The sequence below is a fragment of the Trachemys scripta genome, chromosome 10 (genome assembly GCF_013100865.1).
Source record: "Trachemys scripta elegans isolate TJP31775 chromosome 10, CAS_Tse_1.0, whole genome shotgun sequence".
NCBI lineage: Eukaryota > Metazoa > Chordata > Testudines > Emydidae > Trachemys > Trachemys scripta.
Genome location: NC_048307.1, coordinates 31841557 through 31865763, shown reverse-complemented (window position 1 = coordinate 31865763; position 24207 = coordinate 31841557). Strand labels below are relative to the sequence as shown.

The 24207-nt window shown below is 42.2% G+C and overlaps 1 protein-coding gene across 1 annotated transcript in view; it reads right to left on the bottom strand.

Annotated features, from left to right (window-relative positions):
- The window catches only part of AXIN1 (axin 1), a 184839-nt gene extending 162517 nt beyond the window's left edge, over nucleotides 1–22322 (bottom strand). The window contains exon 1 of the mRNA XM_034783055.1: nucleotides 21333–22322. Within this exon, the coding sequence (XP_034638946.1) occupies nucleotides 21333–22210 (878 nt within the window). The 5' untranslated portion in view covers nucleotides 22211–22322. The remainder of the gene's footprint in view (nucleotides 1–21332) is intronic.
- Between the last annotated feature and the right edge of the window lie 1885 nt (nucleotides 22323–24207).

Genomic DNA, 24207 nt, shown 5'->3' with positions numbered 1-24207 from the left:
TATGGATCACTTTCTCTCTGCCAGAGACCACCTGACTTGCCTTAGTGGGCACCCCAACGCTGTAAGCCAAAATCTAGCATAAACACTTTCCATTCTCAATGGCTCAAGGGATACCTCCATCCCCAGGTTTCCTGTGTTCAGACACCATCACACTTTTCTTGAGAAAACTAGTCATTTGCAACAGTTTCTGATTCTGCTTTTGACTGCGCTAACAGAAACAGTTGCAACCCTCTTGTGAAACCTGGGGATAAAGAACAACTTCAAGGCTTGGTGCCACTGAGCACAGGACTTGAAGACCGCTGCAAACAATGCACTTCTTGTGGTGTGACAAAGCTTGCATCCAGTGTCACAGCTTGATCAGTTTCTCGTAAGTAAGAGATTCATGCCCTTCCCTGGTGTTGAACCTTACTTCCAGGATTAGTGGATCTTGGGAAGGCTGCTCTTCATCCTCTTTATTATCCCTCCATGTGATTCAAAGATGTTGCAGATTTCCATGACTGACAGGTTGATTTGTCTATTCCAATCTGGCTCTGATGAGTCAGTCATTCAAGAACAGGTGGGCACATCTCTTCATATACTCAGCTGCAAGCAAAAGCAAGAGTCCTCATGGCTGCAGCCAGCCCTAGGGATAGTACCTAATACTAACCTGTTAGCCCGCTATACCAAACAGGTACCTCTGATGGGAGTGGAGGCTGGGTATGCAAAAGCACGATGAATCCTGGGGTCCCCAAGGTCACAGAAATTGGCCTTAATTCAGCAACAACTGACTGACTTCAAGGGCTCCACATTGAAACTTGGGATGCTAAAAGAGGCATTGACTCTTTTCAGATTCAGTCCTCATTTTGTCACTGGGATGGCAACAGACTGAATTCCTTAGCCCCTCTGCTGCTCCAGGACCAGTATGATGACTATAACCCAAAGTACATGGCTCAGTGTTTCCTGTACGCCTTCCTGTTTAGCCACCTTGCAGCAGGGTGACTGAAGATGAAAGTCACATCTTTTCCAAGGACACAAGGCTCTGTAGCAGTTAAACCTTTCTTTTCTGTTATACTGATCTGGGGTCATTGGAGTAGACAGTAGGACTTCGCTCTTCTGAATGTGCTGTTAAACTGTGTGCCTCTGGCTCATCCCATAGGCCTGTCTCATGGCAGACCCAGATTCTTTGGAATTGTTAGAACTTTTCTAGCATCTCCACAAGTAGGAGTCTGCCCAGAAAGGTAGAGTAGATCATTTGACTTTAGGGCACATATCTGCTCCATCACTTATTGCTTCAGCCACAGTACCCTCCTGGTACTAAGATTGCTAAGATCAACAAGGCAATACAGCATGAGCTATTTTTGATCACACTGAATATGACCTTGCAGATGAAAGGGCATGCCTAACCAAGCAGCAAGAGCACCCTGGCTAGTTCCGACTGCTTGTCCTCACATTCCTGGGGACTCCAGAATCTCTGAAACCATCTTACTGCCACTCTGAATGCATAGGCACCCTAAACAGACATTTACAGGAAAAGCCGGAAGATTCTAACAGTATCTTCAGGGACCCTGCAATTTCTCTCTCCAAAGGCTCCTTCAGGGCTGCTCTCCTCTGACAGCATTGACATTGGTCTAGCAACCATGGAGATGGGAATATCACCTTTTGGGTTCCCTAGCAAAACCTCTGCATTTGCAGGTCAGGCAGGGTGGGTGATGCAAAGCCTTGACTGTCTTGAGGGGGATGAATCCCTGTTTGAAATGCACGACTTATTATTTACCTTTTTCTCTGTGGGAGGGTGACCAAGCAACAGCTGCAACAGCTCATATGAGGAAAGCAGCAAGCCTGAGCTCTTGCTCTGCTGGCATTTCTACCTCCAGGTCAGGGGTAGGCAACCTATGGCACGCGTGCCAAAGGCAGCACACGAGCTGATTTTCAGTGGCACTCACACTGCCCGGGTCCTGGCCACCGATCAGGGGGGCTCTACATTTTAGTTTAATTTTAAATGAAGCTTCTTAAACATTTTAAAAACCTTATTTACTTTACATACCACAATAGTTTAGTTATATATTATAGACTTATAGAAAGAGACCTTCTAAAAACGTTAACATGTATTACTGGCACACGCAACTTTAAATTAGAGTGAATAAATGAAGACTCGGCACACCACTTCTGAAAGGTTGCTGACCCCTGGTCTAGGTCATCTAAGTTGAAAGGTGGAAGAATCCTCCTTTTTTCAATACACACAACTCACCTGTCTCCTGGGACTGCCAGTCTAGGATGTCCCTTCCTTGGGCAAATTCTCCTCTTCCCACACTGCTTTCCCCTCTTCTGATGCCTGATCCCAACAGCTGGGATGGTGAACATTGCCCTTTCACTGTGTGTGTGCTGGACAGGGGGTTGTTTTCTCTTCTGCTTCTCCCTGAGGGCTTGGAAAAGAGTCCAGGAGCTCCGCTAGGTTGGGGTTGGGCTGCCCCAAGGGTCCAAGCAGGGAGCTTGTGACTGAATGAGGTTGAGAAGGGAGCTTGAGATGTCCCTCCACCTCTGTCCTCTTCCCCAGACCATATGATCAAGGAGCCCGCATAAAGATGACCATATAACAACTGGGGGCAGGGGAGACACTTTACACCTACCCTGAGCTTCCTTTCTGCACCCTGGGAATTGCTACTTCCATGCACATTGGACCCTGCCTGTCTCCTGTGCTTCCCCGGGGGTCTATCTGTGAGCAAATGCATAGCTGCTTGGCTACCACCTCTCAAAGGGGTGATCTGTGGGTGATCTGGTACAGGGATAACTGTTGGAGTTGCAGTGTTCCTCCCCTTCCAAGCCTGGGCTATAGTGCTGCAAGTGGGAGTCTCCTGCACACAGAAACCATGGAGGGCTACAGCCACTCTGCTAGGGAAGAGGGCAGCAGTTTGCTGGCACCAGGGCCAGTTCCCAAGCAGATTCCACATGCCTTGCTCTCCCGCCCCACTCTAGGGCATGCGCAGGAGCCATTCTTTTGATTCCCTCTAAGGCCTAACTATTGGCCTAAGGGCAGGGCAGGGCTGTGCCTGCATCTGCTCTCTTCCTCCTATTCCCTGAGCAGGAGGCATTGTGGGGCCTGTGACCTGGGAGGATGTAGCCGAGCCAGAGGGTAGTTGGAAACTCTGCAGCACATACCTCTTGGGTGCTATGCTGAAGGTTCTATCCATTGGGGGCTCTCTGCTGGTCCGTCGCCCCTAGGTGTGGGGATTCTTCAGAGTCCAAACCTACACATACAATTCAGGCAGAAGGATCTGAAAGGGGTGGGGGTGGGTGTGCACACATGCAAATATATTTTGCTACTTGATTCCCTAACTCTGATTTGAATACTGGCCTTCTTTCCCCCCTTGTGTGTGTGGGGTGGTGGGATGGGTAGTTATGCCTAGAGGAATCAGAACATGTTTATGGCTTGGTCTTTCTTGCACTGCTCTGGCACAGTGCTGTCTGTGAGGGGGAGCAGGGGAACCAGGCACTGAGGATTACCCCCTGTGCCACACTCCATGAAGGTGGGCAGGGGAAGCAGTGCGGATTTCATTTATTCCCTCTTCCAGAGTTCATCCCTATAACCTTGTTTCAGAATAGGGAGCACAATTGGGTTCAGAGACTGCTCTGAAAATATGTCCAGGGGCTAGCCATCTCCCTGGCCTCAAAGATTCTGGCTTATTTGTCTCTCCTCCCACACATCAGCCCTTCTGGGTCTCAAGCCTGGGTTCCCAGAAGCTCTACCCCCTCTGCTGCAGGGGATCCACATGGGCCAGGTGGGTCCATGTTTCCCCTGGAGTTCTCAGCCTGGTATATCAGTAGGGATCCTCGAGGGAAGGGAGGGGGAGGGAGGGAGCTTGCTATACAAGCGGCAATAGGGGGAGGGAGCTGGGCTGGAGGCACCTTTCTGCACTGATATTGGCAGCATCCAGAGCCCATGGGGAAGTGGAGAAGCAAGAGGAGGAGGTAACTGCTCTTCTGGCTTCATTCCTCTCATAGAAAAGGGGTGAGGGAGGCCTTTCCCAATACCTGACTGCCTAGAGGAGAGGGGCTGAAGCAACTCCACCTGTCTTGGGCTGTGAGGGAAACTGCACTCTGCCCACAGGGCCAGCCAAGCTCCCCAGCGAGAAACTTGATAAGGGGGCAACAGGAGAGACAGACTCTTTCTTCGGCCTCTGGCTTTTCTTGGCTTAGCTCACTCCCTCAAGCTTCCGGGGCACCAGCCACTGCAAACACTTCAGAAGGGGAAGCAGAGCTGACGGGACAATCACTCCAAAAATCAAAATGCAGACCTGGGACATGGCTGGGAATTAGACAGAGACAGGACTGAGCCCAATTGTTCTTCTGAACATTTGAAGTGAAGTTTGGAGATTCCCCTCTGAAAAGCTCTGCAGCAGGGAGGGACAGCAAAGAAAACTGGGATCTTCAGGGGACAGGGCCTTCCCTAGTTGCCAGAGACTGCCAGGCTGAAGTACCCATTGGAACAGTTCTGTGGACCTTACCACAAAGAATGATTCTTCCTAGCCTTGAAATCTTAGCTATTCACATGGGAAGAGGACCCAACAATGGAAATTGAGCGAGGCAGACTGCCTTTGCAACACATAGGGGTGTAAGGACAGCCCTAGTTGGAAGGAAATCTAACTTTGATTCCTGGTTCAGCCACACACTTCCTGGGTGACCATGGGCAAGTCAATTAGTCCCTCTCTGCCTCAGTTCTCCACTTGTAAAGTGTGGTGATATTTCTGAGGAGAACACCCATCAATGGTTGTGAGGTGTCAGCGATGAAAGCCCAGTAAGTACCTAAGATAGCAAAACCCAATCTCCACATCTCTGTTTTTTGGATTTCTAACAAGGTCCTGTCTCTGGAACCTGCTTAGGGGGATTCATATGTTGCTACTGCAACAGGTGGAAAAGCAGCTCTCTCCCCAACTCTCCAAATAAATGACTTGCTCATCATGATATATGAAGTCTATGGTAAAGTGCTGGACAGAGCCCAGTCCTCCTGGGCCCCAAGCCATTGCCGAACCATACAACATCTTTGTCTTTATCTTCCTTCCAGCACTTGCACATGATGGAATTTAAATATAGTGACTATCATAAGAGAGGTGATTATTGCCTGGAGCAATTCAGCTTTGGCAGGGTCATTTCAAAGACTAAGTGGATGAGGTTTGATCTTCTGCCATATCAAAGACCTAGGTTTTATCCCTAGCTCTGCTATAAGTGACCTAGTGAAACTTCTCTGATATCTTGTCTGTAAAATTGCAGGGAAGGATAGTTGCCTCCCTCTAGGATAGGGATATAAGGCTTTGGTCAATAATAAGAGCTTATGAATTGCACAAATATTAACAGCAGTTGTAAGAGGAGAAATCAAGCAGCAACATCACATTAGAAGGTGAAAACATCAATAAAGTAGAGAAGTTCATCTACCCAGACAGCACTAGAGTAGTCAATGGAGACCTCAAGAAAGAAGTCACATCAAGGATAGGAACGGCATCCACAGCATTCACTAAACTCAACAAGATATGGAAATGACAGGTATTCAGCACCAGAAAAAAACCAAGAATCTCAGTGCTAACATATGGGTATGATAATGGGAGATGTGCGGAAGTGTTCAACAGAAAACGAGACAACTTCAAAAATAAGCGCCTATGAGAGATCCTGGGTGTTGGATGGAAAGACTTAATCACCAATGAAGAGATCAGAGAAATCACCATCCAACTGCTTGTCTCCACTAGAAACAGAAGAAAGCGCTGGTCGTATCTGGGGCATGTACTCCAAATACCCACATACAGACTCCTACATGGAGTCATCAAATGGAAACCAACTGGTGTGAAGAAACATGGGAGTCCAAGAGAAAATTCAAGAAGAACTCTTTGTAGGTAGGGCAGAACAGTTGATCTCAACACCATGGAGCAGATGGAAGCAGGAGCGGATGACAGAGAGGAACAAAAGATTAATTTCCACCCTTTACACCAACATTGACATGGGGAGGATGTAAACGTAATGGAAGACGAGACAACTTGACTGCATGTCTTCTCTCAGGCCTCCCAGTATAAAGGATATTTTTTGGTTGGGAAGGGTCTCTCCCTTTGCTCTCTTTTCTTTGTGCTTCCCAGCCATACATTGCTCACAGAAACCCAGTGCACCACTCCGCAGATCCAGAAACAAAGTCTAATAACTTTTGAATTATTGTGTTTTGAGGCCTAACAGATTTCAGCTGAGCAGTTCAATGATCAAAGTTTTCTGAGATACTACCTATAGTTCCAAAGACTCCCAATCTCTGCAACAAAAAGTATTAAGAAAGCAGGTATTCTAAAGAAAGAGTTACGTCTCAAGAACCCCTTAACCAAATGACCCTAAATTTGCACCACAAACTCTACTCTGGGCTCTGGATTTATATCAAGTCAATTTGACTACATATGTGTATTTTAAAGAACTTTGCAAATTCAACTTTACTCAGAAACCTCTGCAGCCTTAACTACAAATTGCCTCATAATAGAGAAAGACTTGGGACAACATGGTAAGTAATAATACTGAGTTATGAGATATTGCTTTATGCAGAAGATGACCTGCCTACCAATGGTAACATCTTACAGAACTTCTGAGTGACTACTTAATGGAAAATGAACCATGGTAAGTTTCATACGGGCAGAAAGATGAATGAGGAGACAGATTTATCTCAGAATGTAATTGTAATCTTGTTGAAACATATAGATTTGGCAAAGGGAGGTTCATAAATGTCCATGGGGTTTCACTGTAGAACTGAAGAGACCCTTGCTTTGCAGTGAATAAAGAAAGACTCAAGAACGATAAATAACATAGGACCTCAATTAAGATAACATTTTTTCCTATTGTAGTTGAGAGAGATCAAGATTCTCATATGTCTAGCCGGACAAGGAGAAAATTCTGCTTAGAGCAGGAAGTGAGGCAGTTTATCCTCATGAATGTAAAAGCATGTTTTAAAATAACATTATACATGTCTTTTTAACATTTTTGGTTTTTAGGCATCTAACAAACAATTAAATCTAAGGGGGTTAACAGACCCTTTAAATGATGGAATTTACTGTTCTTTATTTCAAAAGATTCACTTCACCAATTTTTGGCAACTGTAGGTTTGTCATATTAATGCTAGGATAGCAATAGAAATGTGACCGTTAAATTAATTATTATTACTGGGGATATGATTTTTGAAGTCATAACATATAAATATTGCATTTTTAGAACAAAAATTGCTTTTTTGGTCAACAGATTGTCACTAAAATAGCTGTATATTGTTGGGGGCTTGGTTCAACAGCAGAGGTACCTATTTTGTAGATTCCCAGGCTACAGAACTGCATGTTCATGCTAGGTAGACTGTAATTAGTTAATTACTGGCATTAGGCTTGATGACGTTGGACTTGTTTAATAGCCTATACAACAGACAGTAGTGTAGCTGCTCCTCCAAACATGGGTTAACTACCAAATTACCACCATTAAAATAAACTGGAAAAGTTATGACAGTCCATTGTCACTGAAGAGTTTCATAATAAGCCACTGACTGTAACTACCCCCAACCAACAGCAGAGAAATACTTGCACACAGAGAACACACTTTATACTGTCCATCAGGGCAGGGGAAAAACTAATTGCTGTTTTAGTTTGCAGCATACTAGTTTTAGTATGTCCGCACTTGCCAAATAAGTGTCAAATTCTTTCAGAGAGATGTTCCGAATTACACATACAACCAATTTGGCTTTTTAATCATTTCAATTTCTGTGACTAAAACCCTTATAGCTGAACAAAAGAAAAAAAAAAATCTCTCCATACTGAAACATTATGCCTAGCTTCACAGACCATACCAAATTGTATGGGTTCTTGCTTTGTCGTCTTCACATATTCCATTTAGAACACATAATTAACCTCAGTTTCTATCTAATTTCAAATCTTTCCACATAGAGAAACCAACTAATCCAGTGCACTCAGTGGCAGATTGCAAATTAAATCATTACTACAGCTCCCACCTGTATCTTAAAAAAATACGGGGTTCCTTCTTTTCAATGACTAACTGTAATTTCTTAAAAGATTTAAGGATGAACCTGATAATCCAGAGATTATATTTCTATAAACTATTTCAGGTGTCTGTGCCTCTGTTAAGAGTCTTCTTAAAATGTCACTTTTCTGCACTAAATGAATGGCCACTTTTCAAACCAGAATTTTCTTTTCCCACTAAATATTTAGGAGTATTTTTTTTTAAATAAAATGTACAGCAATTGCTTGATACAAATGAATCACCCACATTTTACCTCTCTTAGCTATGGTGATCTACATAAACTGCAATCAAAACAACAAAAAGGAAAAAGTTTTGGGGGTATTTAGCCCAAAGTTTATCTATCTGTATCTGCCCTGAAGATGTCAAAACATGAGCAATGGCCTCTAGTCACTGCCATGCCATTTATTTATGCATTCATTTGTAGTGGCGGAGGCATATATAATATAATAAAATCCAAACAAATTAGAATTGTCCAAAATTGACTCCACCCATCCCCACTGAAATCACTGTCCTCTAAGAGGTGGATCTTCACTGACTTCGGTGGTGTTGTGTGAGAGCATAGCCATTGCAGGAAGGAGACTTAAGACTCTCCCAGCAACCTATTCAACCTATGAATTACGGCTTTGCAGCACAACTTGATAGTTAATACATCCACACTCCGACCGACCAATTAAGAAAGCGAGTTACAGATGCAGTAACTGCACGAACGTCCTGCATTCTGAAATTACACAGGGAAAATTAGCCCCCTATAGCCACAACAAAGAACATCTCCAAACAGATAAACCAAAGTTAAGGTTGAACTGCAAGGCACGTAAATGTACCATATGGCCCACTTATTGGGTATATTCAGCACAGATTTCTGGGATTGGATCAATTTTCATTTAGCTTTTCAGTACCCATCTTTTTTGGAAATTGCACAGAATTCAAAATTACTCCAACTATGTTTCCCAAATACCGGACTATGGGACTTGTGTCAACAGAATTGTGGGAAAGCGGAGGTGGACATATCACTAGAAATGTACACCTTTTAGAAATGTGCATGAAGCTAGGTATCAAATCAGGCAAAGCTTCTCCATGAAAGGTAAGACATCCTTTAACAAGGAGTTTACGGTATCAATGTATTGCTAATTTATGAGCTTCAGTATATGACAACAAGCCCAGGGATACTAGAAATGGAGAAGCTAGTCTAAAACCAATTTGGAAGACTAAGACATCATTTAATTCTATTTAAAATACTTGTTTTTTAAAAATGTAAGTTTTGTGATCTGAATAAGATTCAATGCAATCCTTGCAAGGAAAGGTACACATTCAGGGAAGGGGGGAGGGAGATAACATTGTCATTGCTTATCAAAACAGATGGCCAGAGGTTTGCTGTCTCTCTCTCTAAAAAGAAACCCAAATATCAATCCACACCCAAACACAACAACAGATGAACTATTTCTTCAATTCAATTGATGAATAAGAGCTTGTCTACACATAAACACTGCTCAGGTTTACATAACATCAATTTTTAACTCAAAGCCGAGCAAAACCTTGTAACAACACACTTTAAATTGTTGATATAAGTGTGTCCATGCAGGCGCTCATATCAGTTTAACTACATCAATTTAAAAATGGGTTTTAATTAAACCAGTTAAAACAAGGAGTCCGGTGGCACCTTAAAGACTAACAGATTTATTTGGGCATAAGCTTTTGTGGGTAAAAAACCCACTTCTTCAGATGCATGGAATGAAAATTACAGATGCAGGCATTATTATACTGACACATGAAAAGAAGGGAGTTATCTTACAAGTGGAGAACCAGTGTTGGCAGAGTAGACTAACACGGCTACCCTCTGATAGTTAAACCAGTGCAACTTGATTGTACAGAAGGGCCTCTCAACTGGAAGGAGATACTCTTCTAGCCAGGTGTATATGGCACAAGTCTTTCTTGAGCACAGCTCCTATCTGATTTTTTAAACCCAGCCATTGATCTAGTCAGATCCCCAAGTTATGCCTTCAGCTTAACAATGGTGGTTGAATGCTCCCAATTCTAGAGACAGACATAATCGCCACCTTCACTTCCAGTTGTTTCTCCTTACCTACCAGCATCACCCCCGTCTTGTTCAATGGAGCCTCAACCAGCTCCATGCCCCAATCGCCACCACATGCTGGAGCAACTGAGATAAACACTAAGCTGGTTGTCATCAGCAGATTGAAAGCATTGCTGCCCAGTACAACCCTTTGGGGCCTTTCAGCTATCAGATAACAAAACAAGGTAACGCCATACACTCCTGCTAGAGACTGCAGACGACTCAGCAATGCCTCATGATCACCAGTATGGAGAGCAGCTGGTATATCTGCTATATCAGCAGTGACCCCTAATTGTTGTTAATCGCTAAGAGAACATCAACCAAACAACAAGAGCTGTACCAAACCCAGATCTGTACCCAGACTGACAAGGGTCAAGATAATCAAAAACAACTAGAGCTACGAGAACCAATGTGCCACAACCTTCTCAAAATCTTACTCCAAAAGAGAAGACACCACACTGGACTATGGCTGCCTAGACTGTCTATGTCAATGTCAAAAGATGATTTTTTGAAGAAAGGAAGCATGCTAGCCTCCATGCTCTCCCTAACAGAGAGACTATCTCCAGCAGTAACAGATTGCACTGGCCTTCACCAGCCAGGAAGGACTTGATTCTGACGCACAGGTTGTGGCCTATTATTGGCTACAAGTCAAGGTTGTGATTTTCCTCAAATCAAACAAAACATTTTTTTCCCTGGGGAAAAAAACCATTAAGATTTTGCAAAAAAGTCACAAAACAGAGGGCTCCAAGTGATTCTCTTTCAAAGCATATTATTTTCCCCAAGTAAAAGAAGGAACATCTTGTCCAAGAAAAAGCTTGTACTTCTGTAAATAGAACAAACAAGCTCCCCTAGTGAGGTCTAACGCTTTTTTGTATCTGCCCTTACATACAAGTATACCTTCAGTAACTATTTGCTCTTTCAGTAACCAGCCTATTATGAAGTTTCAGCCAGACCAATCCAAACATACTAAAACATGTTCAGTTAATGCTGAGCTGGCTACACCACAATGCAGGTTATAAAAATGGACAAAATTCTGAATTAAACTGTCCTAGGTTTTTACTTCCACAATTTCCCCCCACTTCAGCGCAATGAACCGTGACACACACTCCTTCGCCAACAGAGGCTGAGGTAGAAATTTGGGTCTCAAAATGTAACTGCTAACAGAGAAGAAACATCAAGATCAACTTCCACTAGCCACGCTTCAGCTTCTTCTTCTTGATATGCACTCAACTTATGACATTTTTATTTGGGATCAGTTATGTTCACTGAATTATTTTTCAGTGTTCTCTCTGTGTAGCTGCAGTTCTTCACTGTTGGTTAAATCAAGTCAGATTTCCACTAAAACTGCAAGAGAAGTGTCAGAGTAAATTGTCATGTCCTTCTGAAACCTCCTTCAATTGTTTCTGTAAGTCTCATACCTCACAGTAGAGTACCATGTTATGAAAAAATGGGCTGCATTTTGATCAGAGTCCATCTCATGCTTGGTGAAAATTTCAACACTGATAATATTTGAATACAAATATACAGAACTTTCTAGGAAGAGTCCTTGGGGAATCATGGCATCTATCCTCCTTTTTCAACAAACCAACCAACTCTGAAGTTAATGGTGATTGAAAGCATTTTTGACTATGCATAAAGTGCTTTAAAAAAAAAATATATATATATATATAGAGAGAGAGATACCTATCTCCTAGAACTGGAAGGGACCCCCGAAGGGTCATCAAGTCCAGCCCCCTGCCTTCACTAGCAGGACCAAGTACTGATTTTTGCCCCAGATCCCTAAGTGTGGGGTCCCATCGTGACCCTTACCTCCTCATGGAACTTTCCATTAGGTTGGTGTGGGGATGATACATCCCCACACCTCCCCCCTTTTTCTTAAATAAGGCCTGTAGGAGGGTCCAACTAACATTAGGACAATTACTAGCCACCTGACTACTCTCTTCAAACCTATAAAACTGACGACAGGTGACATTCAACAACTGGGAAATATATAGAGAACTAAAAAAACCCATAATATTACATAAATACCCACGAAAACCATTGGGGTGTAAATAAGGATAGCCAATAAGACATATTCTAAAGGGATCCGATGGGGGTGGCCATGGACAAGCAAAAAGGGCTTCTTGGCCAGTCTGGTTCACCCAGGTGACCCAAACATTTTGTCATGGGTTAACAAAAGGTACAGAATTTGGACATACAAAACCCCTGCTCCTATAATAAGGAGTCCGAACAAATAGAAGTACAACATTATCAGGTGTCTAGGCTGTGACAAACAACAAGTGCAGGTCCGGTGTCGCGAGGTTCTGTGGATCCGGTGTCACTACTGGATAAGCCTCGGGCGCAAATTCCCCCTCTATATGGGCTTTCCTAATAAGTCCGTGCCAACGCCTTACGGGGTCCGGGGGGCCCGAGCCGCCCGGGATATTGTCCGAAGCATGTCGCAGGGTGGAAACATCGGTTGAGTATGCCGGAGGCTTTGGAGCAAACGGGTTGGCGACATCCAGTGGCTGGTGCGTGGACACGTTATTCCGTCCAGTGCACCCAATCGCGCAGCCCCACAAACCACAACGAGGACAGGGGGTAGCTACATCATCCGCCGGAGGGATCTTATCCGGTGTTTTTTTCCTATATGTCCTTTCAAAGTTAGATAAGCCTGGCTCCGCCATTCTTTCCAACCTATTCCGCAACTGCTTACCCTGCCCCGGGAACTCCGCCCGGAACTCTGGGGTACAAACATCATTGGTGACAGGAAAGCCGGGCTGGTTCAGGGCTTGCAATGTGTGGGACTGCGGGGGATGGCTCTCACCGGCCAAATGGGACAACTGATTCAGCATGTCCTGTAGCTGAAGGCCCTGTTTGTACATTTCCGCCCGAAATTTTTGTAACTTATCCCCTTCTGGGCTCGAGACCTCCATTTTATCCGCGGGGTCGTCCGGTAATGGGACGATACTAGGATCAGCTTCGGGTGCATTGGGGATGAGTGGTATGATAGTGTCCTTACCCCCAAAGAACTCACGGGCTCCCACCAGCAACACATAAGGCGGCTCCTCTTTTGGCCGAAAGAGGTCATTAATGGCCGACTGGACCTCGGCTTCTGCCGCAAGCGTCTCTATCAGTTTCTTAGATTTGCACCATATTTGGCTCAATGACACGGCCTCCTTGTTGCCGTGAGAGACCGACTCCCAGAGGTCAGAGCCTAGACTTTCCCAGACTGCCTTATCAAAGACAGTATCAAGAGTAACAAAAAACCCGTGTCTCTGCCCCCATTTCAACAAACGGGACAACACGTCAGAGGGAAGCTTCTCTCCCTGCTTTTCAGCGATGCGTAATAAAAAATCATGCACCGTCTTCTCCTTTGCAGACAAAGCAGAGTCCATTTTATTAAATGCAGCCGCTCACCTGTGAGCTCACGAATGTCCCTCTCGGACGACCAGGAGCCGGTATCCTCCGGTACCTCCTGCCGCGGCTGCCACCTCCGCCTTTTCTCACCGAACGCTTCAGTCGGCTGTGAGCTCATGAACGTCTCTCTTAGACGACCAGGAGCCAGTATCCTCCGGTACCACCTCCTGCCTCGGCTGCCACCTCCGCCTTTTCTCACTGAACGCTTCAGTCGGCTGCCTCGATGTCCAAGCCGAATCACGTCGGGGTCACCATTTGTGGGGTCCCATGCAGAGCGGATTCAGCTTGCAACCACATTGGTCGTGTGCTTTATCCGCTCCACATGGGACCCCACACCTAAGTGACCCCCTCAAGGATTGAACTCTGGACCCTGGGTTCAGCAGGCCAATGCTCAAACCACTGAGCTATCCCTCCCCCAATGGTGTTGTTTATTTCACAATGCAGTTTAAGTAATAAGCTTTGTACCCATAAATCAGAAGTTTAGGATCTTTAAATCCAAGCAATTCTCATTTTTTAAACTTTTATTTTTATTGTCTGAGCAAATGGCTGTCATACTTTCCTCTACGGTCCTGGATGGCATCTTCACCAATTTTACATAATCTGTGGTTTTCTTTTGAGACATCAAATCAAATTTTCCTAGTATGGATTCTTGAAACCATTATTTCTTATGATTAACCAGCCATTTTTTCATTAATTTAAGTGCTGATTTTTCAGTTTTTATTTAAGTATATATTTTTCGCTTCAAAACCCCTATATAAAATTACATTTGAGATTATGACAAACTATGTTAAAGCCTACATTTACTATAATCTACTAAAATCAATTAATGTAAACAAATAATATTCAAGCAGTAGGTTTGCTGCCAAAGTCTCAAAAAAAGTCAAACTACAGAATTGGTGGGCGTCATTGGCTAAGCACCTGGAACCAGAGTTGGCTGAAGTGCTAAGCCAGCTTTTGACAGCAGTAGCCTCCTCTTGTGCAGGTGCAGAGAGTATTTTCTTCATTTCAGTTTATTCAACTCATTCAATTCAATAACTAACTCATACAAAGTTGAAAAAACAATTGGGAGTTGAGAAGAAGCAGGGAAGTTTATTTTTCTCTTCCAATTTAGGACTAAAAATAAAGTGTGGAAAGAAGAGATCTACTAGTTTTAAAATCTTTAAGGACATGGGGTCCAGAAACAATCAGTTCATTTCACTAACTACAGATATTAAACAAAAAAAGTAACTCAGTTTTATAAGCAGAACGTGCTTTGATAACCGTATAAAAGAAAAGTATCTAGCACATTTAAGGTCATTTTTATTTTTTTAAAAAAATGTAATGCTGGTTTTGTGCATTTTAATTGAATTCTAAATTTCCATCCAAATGCAGCTTGAAACATGTGAGAAGTAAAAATGAAAAATCTGAATAAATTAATGTTATGCTATATTATTGTTTAAATAGTGTGTATAGATAATATATTCTCCTAGTTAGTAAAAGTAGTGCCAAATTATACGAAAGAAAATCAACTTTAAAAATTAGGAAAATAAAGTACAAATGCAAAACAAGATTAAAATTGATTTTAATCAAGCCACCCTGCAGCACGATATAGCCAAGATTCCAAGATGAATGCTTCAGTTATTCCTTTAAGCCAGTGGTCCCCAACGCAGTGCCCACGGGCACCATGGAGCCCGCCGGGGCATTTATGTGCACCCGCCTAGTGCCCAGCAGGGGAGAGAAGCCACAGCCCCGCGCCTGACGGGGACAGCGAACTCAGGTTGTGGGCGCGGTGTTCTCTGTTTCCGGCAGGCGCAAAGCCCGCCTAGTGCCCAGCATGGAAGAGAAGCTGCGGCCCCATGCCTGCCGGGGACAGAGAACTCCGGGGGTGCAGACTGCGGGCGCTGGTGTTCTCTGTCCCCAGCAGGTGCGGGGCCGCGGCTTCTCTCCAGCTTAAGCCGCGGCCCAGTGCCTGCTGGGGACAGAGAACTCCGGGGCAGGTTGCGGGCGCCGGTGTTCTCTGTCCCCAGCAGGCGCAGGGTCCGCCTAGTGCCCAGCAGGGGAGAGAAGCCGGGGCCCCGTGCCTGCTGGGGACAGAGTACTCCGGGGCTGCAGGCGCCGGTGTTCTCTGTCCTCATGGCTTTTCTCTGGCTTCTCTCTGGATTCATATATTATGTAATATTAAATATGATGTTTTTCGTATTATTTAATGTACAAATACAAAATAAGCCTTGAAAAATTGTTGGCGCCCGCCACACTCTTCTGAAACCATGAATGTGCTACTGGCCACAAAAAGGTTGGGGACCACTGCTTTAAGCTGATCATTTTGTGCTACAATTAAGGCAATGTTGTTAGAATGAAGAAGGTTGCAACTTTTGTATCAAGTTAATATCTTTGATTTTCAATTATTGTTATGGTATAATCACCCATTGATCTTTGCCATTTGTTGGATGTTGAAGGTGAATAGAGACCACTCTGAATTTACCTGGAATTGAATTGCTGCTGGAAGGCCTGGAACAGGGACTTACATTATCACATATCTATTTTAAAGTCTTACTTGCAAGATCACCAAACTTCTTCAAATCATTGTACTACGCTTCCACTTCAATAAAAGTTTTATTCAATGCACATTTGTTCTTGAACAACCTAAAGAAACCAATTTTTTCCCACGTTTTGAGATGAGCACAGATCTGTCCAATTCTACCACTTAACTTCTGACAATGTTTACATTTACTTTTAAAGAGTTAAAGATAAGTACTTCCGTCCATTCAAATCACTTTTCCTATTATTTCCTTCAACTTTGGTTATGCTGAGTCAGATAAATTCACATGCTGAAGTTTGATAATCAGTACACACAATTATCTGTTTTCAGTATTAAATAGCAGCTTTCACATTTACTATAGTTGGAATGAAATACCACCCCCGTAGTGCATTCAACTCTGCGAAGACTGGAAAATAAGATTAGCTAGCCAGCTTCATAAAAAAACTACTTTATGTTATCATACATCGCGCCCACCTTCCACAAGTTTCCCAGTTCTAGCAATTCAAGCCGAGTCAAACTTTCCACTCTAAAATAGCCAATGACAATTGATTCCACCTTTAACCATGTCCTCCTCCAATCACGAATCACTCCACCTATTTTCGCTCTCTAATGTATGTCATGTTCATGGAAACATTTCAGAGTGACACAAATTTTCAAAAAATTTTAAAAAACGAGAAACCAAACACCACTAGATTGTTTTTTCCAAAAATATAGCCAAAACAGTTGTTACACAATGCTGTCCCCTTAATTACTACTGCCAAAACAAAGCCAAGAAAGTGTGTGTAACTTCTAAAACAAAGTTAATTATTCTTTAACAAAACGGTAGCTGGAAGTTTATGATTTAGTAAAGCAAGTATGTTCAACAGGAGGTTTTGTAACTCCTGGTTTATGGTGTAAGTCCAAAGGACATTCAGAGCTCCGGATGGGCATCCGTAGGTGGGGAGATCTTAGACCAAATAGCTAGTAGAAGAAACCTACACACATAAAAGAAGAATGTGACATATAACCTGGTAACTTTATGACTAGCAATAGAGTTCCAAATCTTTAAACGTGCAGGTTTTATTAGAATACTTCAAAATAAATCTGCAAGGCAGTTCTGAGGCAAAAGTTTAATTTCTGCTCTTCATATCTCGGAAAAATCCGATCAGTGGATGTCAAAAGAAGGTTAATGAAAGATTTAGTCACGCTCACTACCATGCTAGTGTCAGTTTTGGAAGCTGTGCGTTAATGCACGAGATCTTCTGAGGTTACCTTCTTTGAAGTTCACTGATGCATAACCAATGTCCAATTTATTTGCAGTAGCCTACCTGCAATGACTATTGGCCTTTTCCTTCATATACAAAAACACAGTAGGTAATAAGATGACACTTTTTATTTTAAACAATGCTCTCCATACTACACATGAGTGAACACTCACCTTCAGGAATATAGCACACTAATAACAGGCTTAATTTAAATGGTTTGAGCAAATATTTATATTTGTTTAATTTAAATTGAAGTGATTTTAATCATGATTTAAATATCAATTTTAATTTTGTTTTGCATTTTTACTTTTCAGTTATTTTCCTAAAGAAAAGTTGATTTCTCATTGGTTGGTACCATTAAAACATTATTTTGCAGTGAAATATAGCCTTTTCCCCTAATTTTTTTTTTATTTTTGTTAATCAAGAGAATAATATATCTGTACTCATTTCAGTAATTCTATAGCTTAATTTAAAATTTATTCAGATTAATTTTTACATTTTTATTATGTTAGAAAAACAGTGAACGATACTTTTTTATTTAGTAGATAATTGTTATTTGTGTCAAGTTCTATTTGGATGGAAATTCAAATTGAATTGAAAATATACAAAAACATTTTAAAATGGTTGGGGGGGTTTATAAGTTAAATAAGAGCATCTTAAATGGGCTGGATACCTAACAACAAAATGGTTTATCAGAAAGTTTATCAAAATAGTTTTTAAAACAAACTGATTTATTAAATGTAGGCAGTCTAATTGGTGGTTAGTGAATTGAACTGACTGTTTCTGGTCACCCTGTCCTTCAAGATTTTAGAACTAGTAGATCTCATCCTCTCATTCCTAGTTTTTATTCATAGATTGGAAGGAGAAAACAAGCTTTCCTGCTTTTTCACAACTCCCAACTAGTTTCTTATCTCAGAATGAACTACTCATTGAACTGAACTAGCTGAATAAACTAAAATGAAGAAAATAGTCTCTCCATTTGCAGAAGAGGCTACTGCTGTCAAAAGCTGATTTAGCACTTTAACAAACGCTGGTCTGTTAGGCAGTAGAGCTTTGCCAGTGACTTTCACCAGTTCAGTGGTTTGACTTTCTTTAAAGCTCGACAGCAAACACATACTGCTTTATTTTAAAAAACATTAATTTAAATTATTTTAATGGATTATAATGAGTTTAGATGTTAGTATAGGTTGACAATTATACTTTTTTTATTTTTCTTTAAATTGAATTTTAAAAAATCCAGTTTTAATAAAAAAATCAAATTTAAAAAAAAAAATTTTTATCCATTGTGGAGAAAAGTACTCAGGCACTTAAGTGTTTTCAGGACCAAAGTCTTAATGTTTAGAAGGCCACTCAAAACAATGGTTAGTATACTGTACCCTTGGAGGACTTTAGCTAGATGACCTGTTCTACAAGGATGGATTGGCAATTAAGATGTCAAATTACTTTTAGCTTATGAGCTTTTTGGGAGGGTGGATCATGTCTACATATATATTTGTACAGACCCTTTGCACAATGGGTCCTCTGGACCTACAGTAATACATATATTGATGTTTTCAAAATTTTTATTCCTATTCAGTAATTCCTGGTATGGAAACGCATCTCACTTAAGTGCCCATTGATGGCAAGAATTTCCAAGAGGCACTTGACAATGAAAAATCTGTACCCGTAGTGACGGACTGTTGGGTACAAAGTTTTACGAAAGATGAATATCCCAGTTTATTTTTTCTGAGATGCACAACCTGTGTTTAATCCCATCTCATATTGCTCTGATCTAGTATGAAAGCCTCTGAACTTTATGAACCTCATTACACAGTGCCACTAATTCATGGTGTTTTAAAACAGTTTTCAAGTAAGTATTCAACCAATACATTCACGGTATTTTCCTTAAATTAGATCTGAGAAGTGCAGAACTGCTAAATACTCTTTTGTTACCATTCTAGAAGTGAGAAAACTGCACCTCAAATAAATTATTTCCAATCTTAAAAGCTATTTAGCACGTAAATAAAAAGATACTTAAATCTTAAAATTTTCTAATCTTCCCTTATAGTAGGTACCCAATTGGTCAGTCAAAATGCACTTCAAGAAATGTTCAAGGTTTTTATTAACTCCACAGGAAAGTCCCAGGATGTGGGATTTTGTTTTTCAGACTCTTGATTAAACCAGCAGGGAGTCACATGAATTCCCCCATTTTTCAAAGTTTCACATTCAACCTTCCCTCCTCAAAATCTGTACAAAAACAAGGATCAAAATGAAAATGCTTCAGCATCTGCAATGGGCTGAGGCTTTGCAGAGGGAGGGATGAATTTCCAGCTGCCAGTCTAAAGGGACTGCTGAGTGAGATTAAATCCATAAATACCTTCTCCTAAGGCTGGGGCAGCTTTGATCAGGACACTTTTAGCTGCTTCATTTTATAACCTTCACAAAGTGGCCAAATTTTAGCCTAAGATGTATTTTAAAAAGATGATTTTATTTTAAAGAAATTAGAACACATTCTGGACATGTTACTGCACCTGGAGAACTCCCTGCTAAATTAAATATTTGGCATTTTAACTGAACTTACAAATCTGTGTTAGCTGGAAGGGTGTGGGAGGAATGACAGGAAATAGAGTAACTTATTTATGAAAAACAATTATTTGGATGAAAGGAAAAGCCTTAAAGGGAAAATAAATAGCTAAATTTGGCAACTCCTACTTTTGGATGGCACTGGTAGAATCCACTGTCAGAAAGCCTTTAAGACCAAATCAAAAATCACTTCCAGGGATTGCTATGCACCCCATTTGGTACAGAGGAATATGATGGCTACTATCGCTCAAGTGACAAAGAACTTGTAGTCAGCAGCCACCGGTCACATTGAGTATTCCCTTCCATATTTACACAGCAAAGTCCTATTATGAGTAAGGCCCTACCAATTTCACGGTCATAGGATTTTAAAAATTGACGATTTCATGATTTCAGATACATAAATCTGAAATTTCACAGTGTTGTAATTGTAGGGGTCCTGACCCAAAAAGGAGCTGTGGAGGGGGTTGCAAGGTTATTGTAGGAGGGTTGCAGTACTGCTACCCTTACTTCTGTGCTGCTGCTGACGGCAGCACTGCCTTCAGAGCTGAGCGGCCGGAGAGCGACAGCTGCTGGCTGGGAGCCCAGTTCTGAAGGCAGCAGCAGCGCAGAAGTAAGGGTGGCATGGTATGGTATTGCCGCTGCTGCCTTCAGAGCTGGGCCCTTGGTCATCAGCCGCCACTCTCCAGCTGCCTAGCTCTGAAAGCAGCAGTGCAGAAGTCAGGGTGGCATGATATGGTATTGCATTGCCACCCTGACTTCTCCACTGTTGCTGGTAGGGCGCTGCCTTCAGAGCTGGGCGCCCAGCCAAAAGTCACTGCTCTCCGGCTGCCCAGCTCTGAAGGCAGTGCAGAAATACCACGCCCCCCCCTAAAATAACCTTGCAACCCCCCTACAACTTCCTTTTGGGTCAGGACCCCCAATTTGAGAAACGCTAGTCTACCCCTGTGAAATCTGTATAGTATCGGGTAAAAGCATATAAAAGACCAGATTTCACCATCCATGATGTATTTTTTGTGGCCATGAATTTGGTAGGGCCCTAATTATGAGTATATAAATCTACAATCCAACCACTAAATAGTGACATTTCTCCCCTACAGGCCAAATCCGAACCTGGAAATGCAGCTCATTTGAATCATCCTTCAGTGCACATGAGAGGATCACCCATGGCCATGATTGATGCATTAGCCCTCCATCTTTCACCAGCCCTAGCTTCATATCACACTCTCCATCAGCTCCTTAAGATGAGAAACACACTTCAGGTGTGATTAATAGAAATCATAGAGAAACTGACAAGCACAGTTCTCAGTTTCCACAGATATTTCAGACTGACTCTCCTCAAAAAAAAAAAAAAAAAGCTTGCATTCCAAACAAAATTTCCAAATGAAAAAGTAGCGTTCATCCCCAAAACTGACACTTACGCAGTCCCACGTGCATCCCCAAATTCACAACAGCCCCAAGAAGCCCAAACAGCTTTCATGGAAGTTCTACAGACACAAGACACTAGAAATTTTATTCTATCAGGCTAATGTACCTGAACTCTCTTCCTTCGCTATATCGCCTGGTTGATGTGGCACGCTGGGTGGCTGTCTCCAAAAGCAGCTTCTGAGTAAGCCTGCTGGATGGGGCTGAATCTCGGCTGGTTTCCTCTTCGATGTCTTGGTCACACTTCCACTCCTCATCCTCATTAAGAGTAGGCAAATATCCAGGCAGTCCTTTTCCTGTCCCAGATCCTGAGCTCTGATCACTATAAATTTTAGGACTTTCCCCACCTGTCCTTGTATATTCCAAATAAATATCTGACTTAAGGAACAAAGGATAGGTATTATCTTCGATCATGCACTGAATCTCAGTTTGGGCCTGGTCAAACATGTCAGGATCAATTTGCAGTTTCATAACACAATCTTTTATGAAGCTTTTTGTGGCTGGTTTGATTTGCCGGGATACTATCCCATTATTGTCCAGAATGTATTTTTTGTAAATAGCTTTAGCCAATTTGAGCCTCTTTTCCTCATTGGAGACACAGAGCTCTAGCTTCCTGAAGCCACTGCAGGCAAACCAGAAGTCCAGCAAATCTGCACAGTCCTCCTGCTTCAGGAAAGTCCTGAACAGATTTATCCCATCTTGATCATCCAACAATGAGTGCAACGACTCAGCCCATTTCAGGTAGGGTGGAGTTGGAGAAGCACTCCCCTCAGGTTCATACCCCAAATCCAGATCAGAGCGCCTCGGTGTTGCTGTAGAAGTCTCATTTTTAATCACGTCACTTTTACCAGAGTAGAAGCCGTGGCTGATTGGCCTTGGATCTGTAGAAACCAGCTCACCCTCCTCACCAGGGACCGGTGGCCTTGGAGCATCTTCGGTGAAGCTTCCCCCAAGATCCAAAGGGAAGCCTTTCCCCTGGATATTCATTTTTATGGTGCCTGCTTGCACAGGAACAATGAGGGAACAGGCTTAGTCTCAAAACACCAGTATCAGTAGTTCCAGAGTGAATGCGTTTGTCCTGCTAAAACAAATGAGAACAACATTAAGAAATATTGCAGATAAAAATTCTAACACAACTATTTTTTAGAATACTCCAGTATTTCTAAGCTTTCAAATACTGAGGTAGCTAAACAAACTGATGACCAACCCCTAGAAGAGGATTTCTTAAACAGGGGATTTACTTCAATTTTTTTAATGTGTATATATGTATACCAGACTTAAGTCATAAAACATACAGTATTTTTACATAGCTAAACACCAGGTAAATTCACGTCTCCATAATAGTTTTGGAATTTCTTTCAGGGCATATGAAAATATTCTGAAAAAAACTTCCAATTAGCATTAAAATCAAGAATATAACTTAATCAAGCATGGACAACTTTCAATACAATCAACGATCATTACACATTATGAAATTCCCCTCCAGTCCTGGAAACATTTTGACAGTGTCTTAGCACATTTAACAGACAAGCATTTTGCGCATTCATTAGGTTAAGTTAACAATATACTTCAGTGAAATTAAAATCATAATGTACAGATAATCATAATACAGTCATGCCCAGAATATTTTGCACTATTTCTCAATTACACTCCTGTAATAAATGAGCATAATGTAAAAATTGTGTGTATTGTGTGCAGCACTACTAAATATATCATTATACTTCATGAAATGGAGGGTATTTACTGACACTTCATGTAAGCTAACAAACATCATTTGCTGCTGGCCCTGAGAACATTTCTAGTCACCACCTGATGATGAGAAACAAACAATATTTTTTAAAGTAATTTGAATCAACATGGTGCAGAAGGTGTGTGTTTATGGAGGCAGGAGTAGAAGCGTACAACCTCTGGTACCTACTTTTGTAATAAATCAATATAACTTAAATTCTTTAAAGACACTAACAAAAGTTGTGTTACAAAATAATACTGGTGAACTCAAAAACCTGAATGCTGTAAAGCTGCAGCTGTCTTACAAATCACTTCTTTACATGGACTAACTCAATTGCATATGAAAATATGCCAAGGAAAATAATTATGAAATAAAAGCCTCTCTCACAAAGCTCACCCCACACAAAGGAATACATCTTTCAGACAACTTTCCCACTTCTGTTGCTCCCAACTGAGCTGAAAAAATACAGCTAGAAGGTGCCCTTGCTGGCCTTCAAGACACCAAACAGTTTGTATGTCATCACAAAACAAAATAAGGTGGGAAACAAGCAGGTTAACTGATTTTAATTCCTAGATAACTGTGCTTCAACTGTTTTTTGTGATCATGAGACCAAGATATACTGTTACTCATTACACCTACTGGATCAAAACACAACATTCAGCTGCTATTCTGAGGTTTGCCTTAACACCTGTAATTTAGTGTCTTCTTATTTCATACTATGCCCCGTTTACAGTATGTTTCTCGTCCATCACTAGAACAATGAGGCCGTGGAATTAATCTGATCTTCACAATAAAGATCCTAAAGTTCCCAGCACCTAAATATCCAACATAACGTTTCAACCTTTTCATTGAGTTGAACCCCACACTCCGAAACTGACACACGAGCCATTTTGCTCCAAGTTGCAAGCAAGGCTCCATTTCTCACGACCTAATAAGCTCTGAGCATTTCAACTCCGGGGAAAGCTTGAAGGCACTTCTGTAAATCACCATGCCTGGTGACTCTGGGCACAGCCCAGGTACATGGTGCGGAGACACATGCACTGTCTGAGGCCCCGATCCCGGCGGCTACGTGCTGCTGTTCCGGCGCGGATCGAGGCCTTGGTGTCCAGACCCTGGATTTTCACCGTATAATCCCTCCTAACTGTTCGGATAATGATCCTCCCCCGCGCTGCCCAGGGTCTCCCAAGTGGGCTGCTCGTTCGCCCTGCTGCTGGCCAGTGCCCCGAGCTCGGAGGGTCCCGCAGCCCCTGGCCAG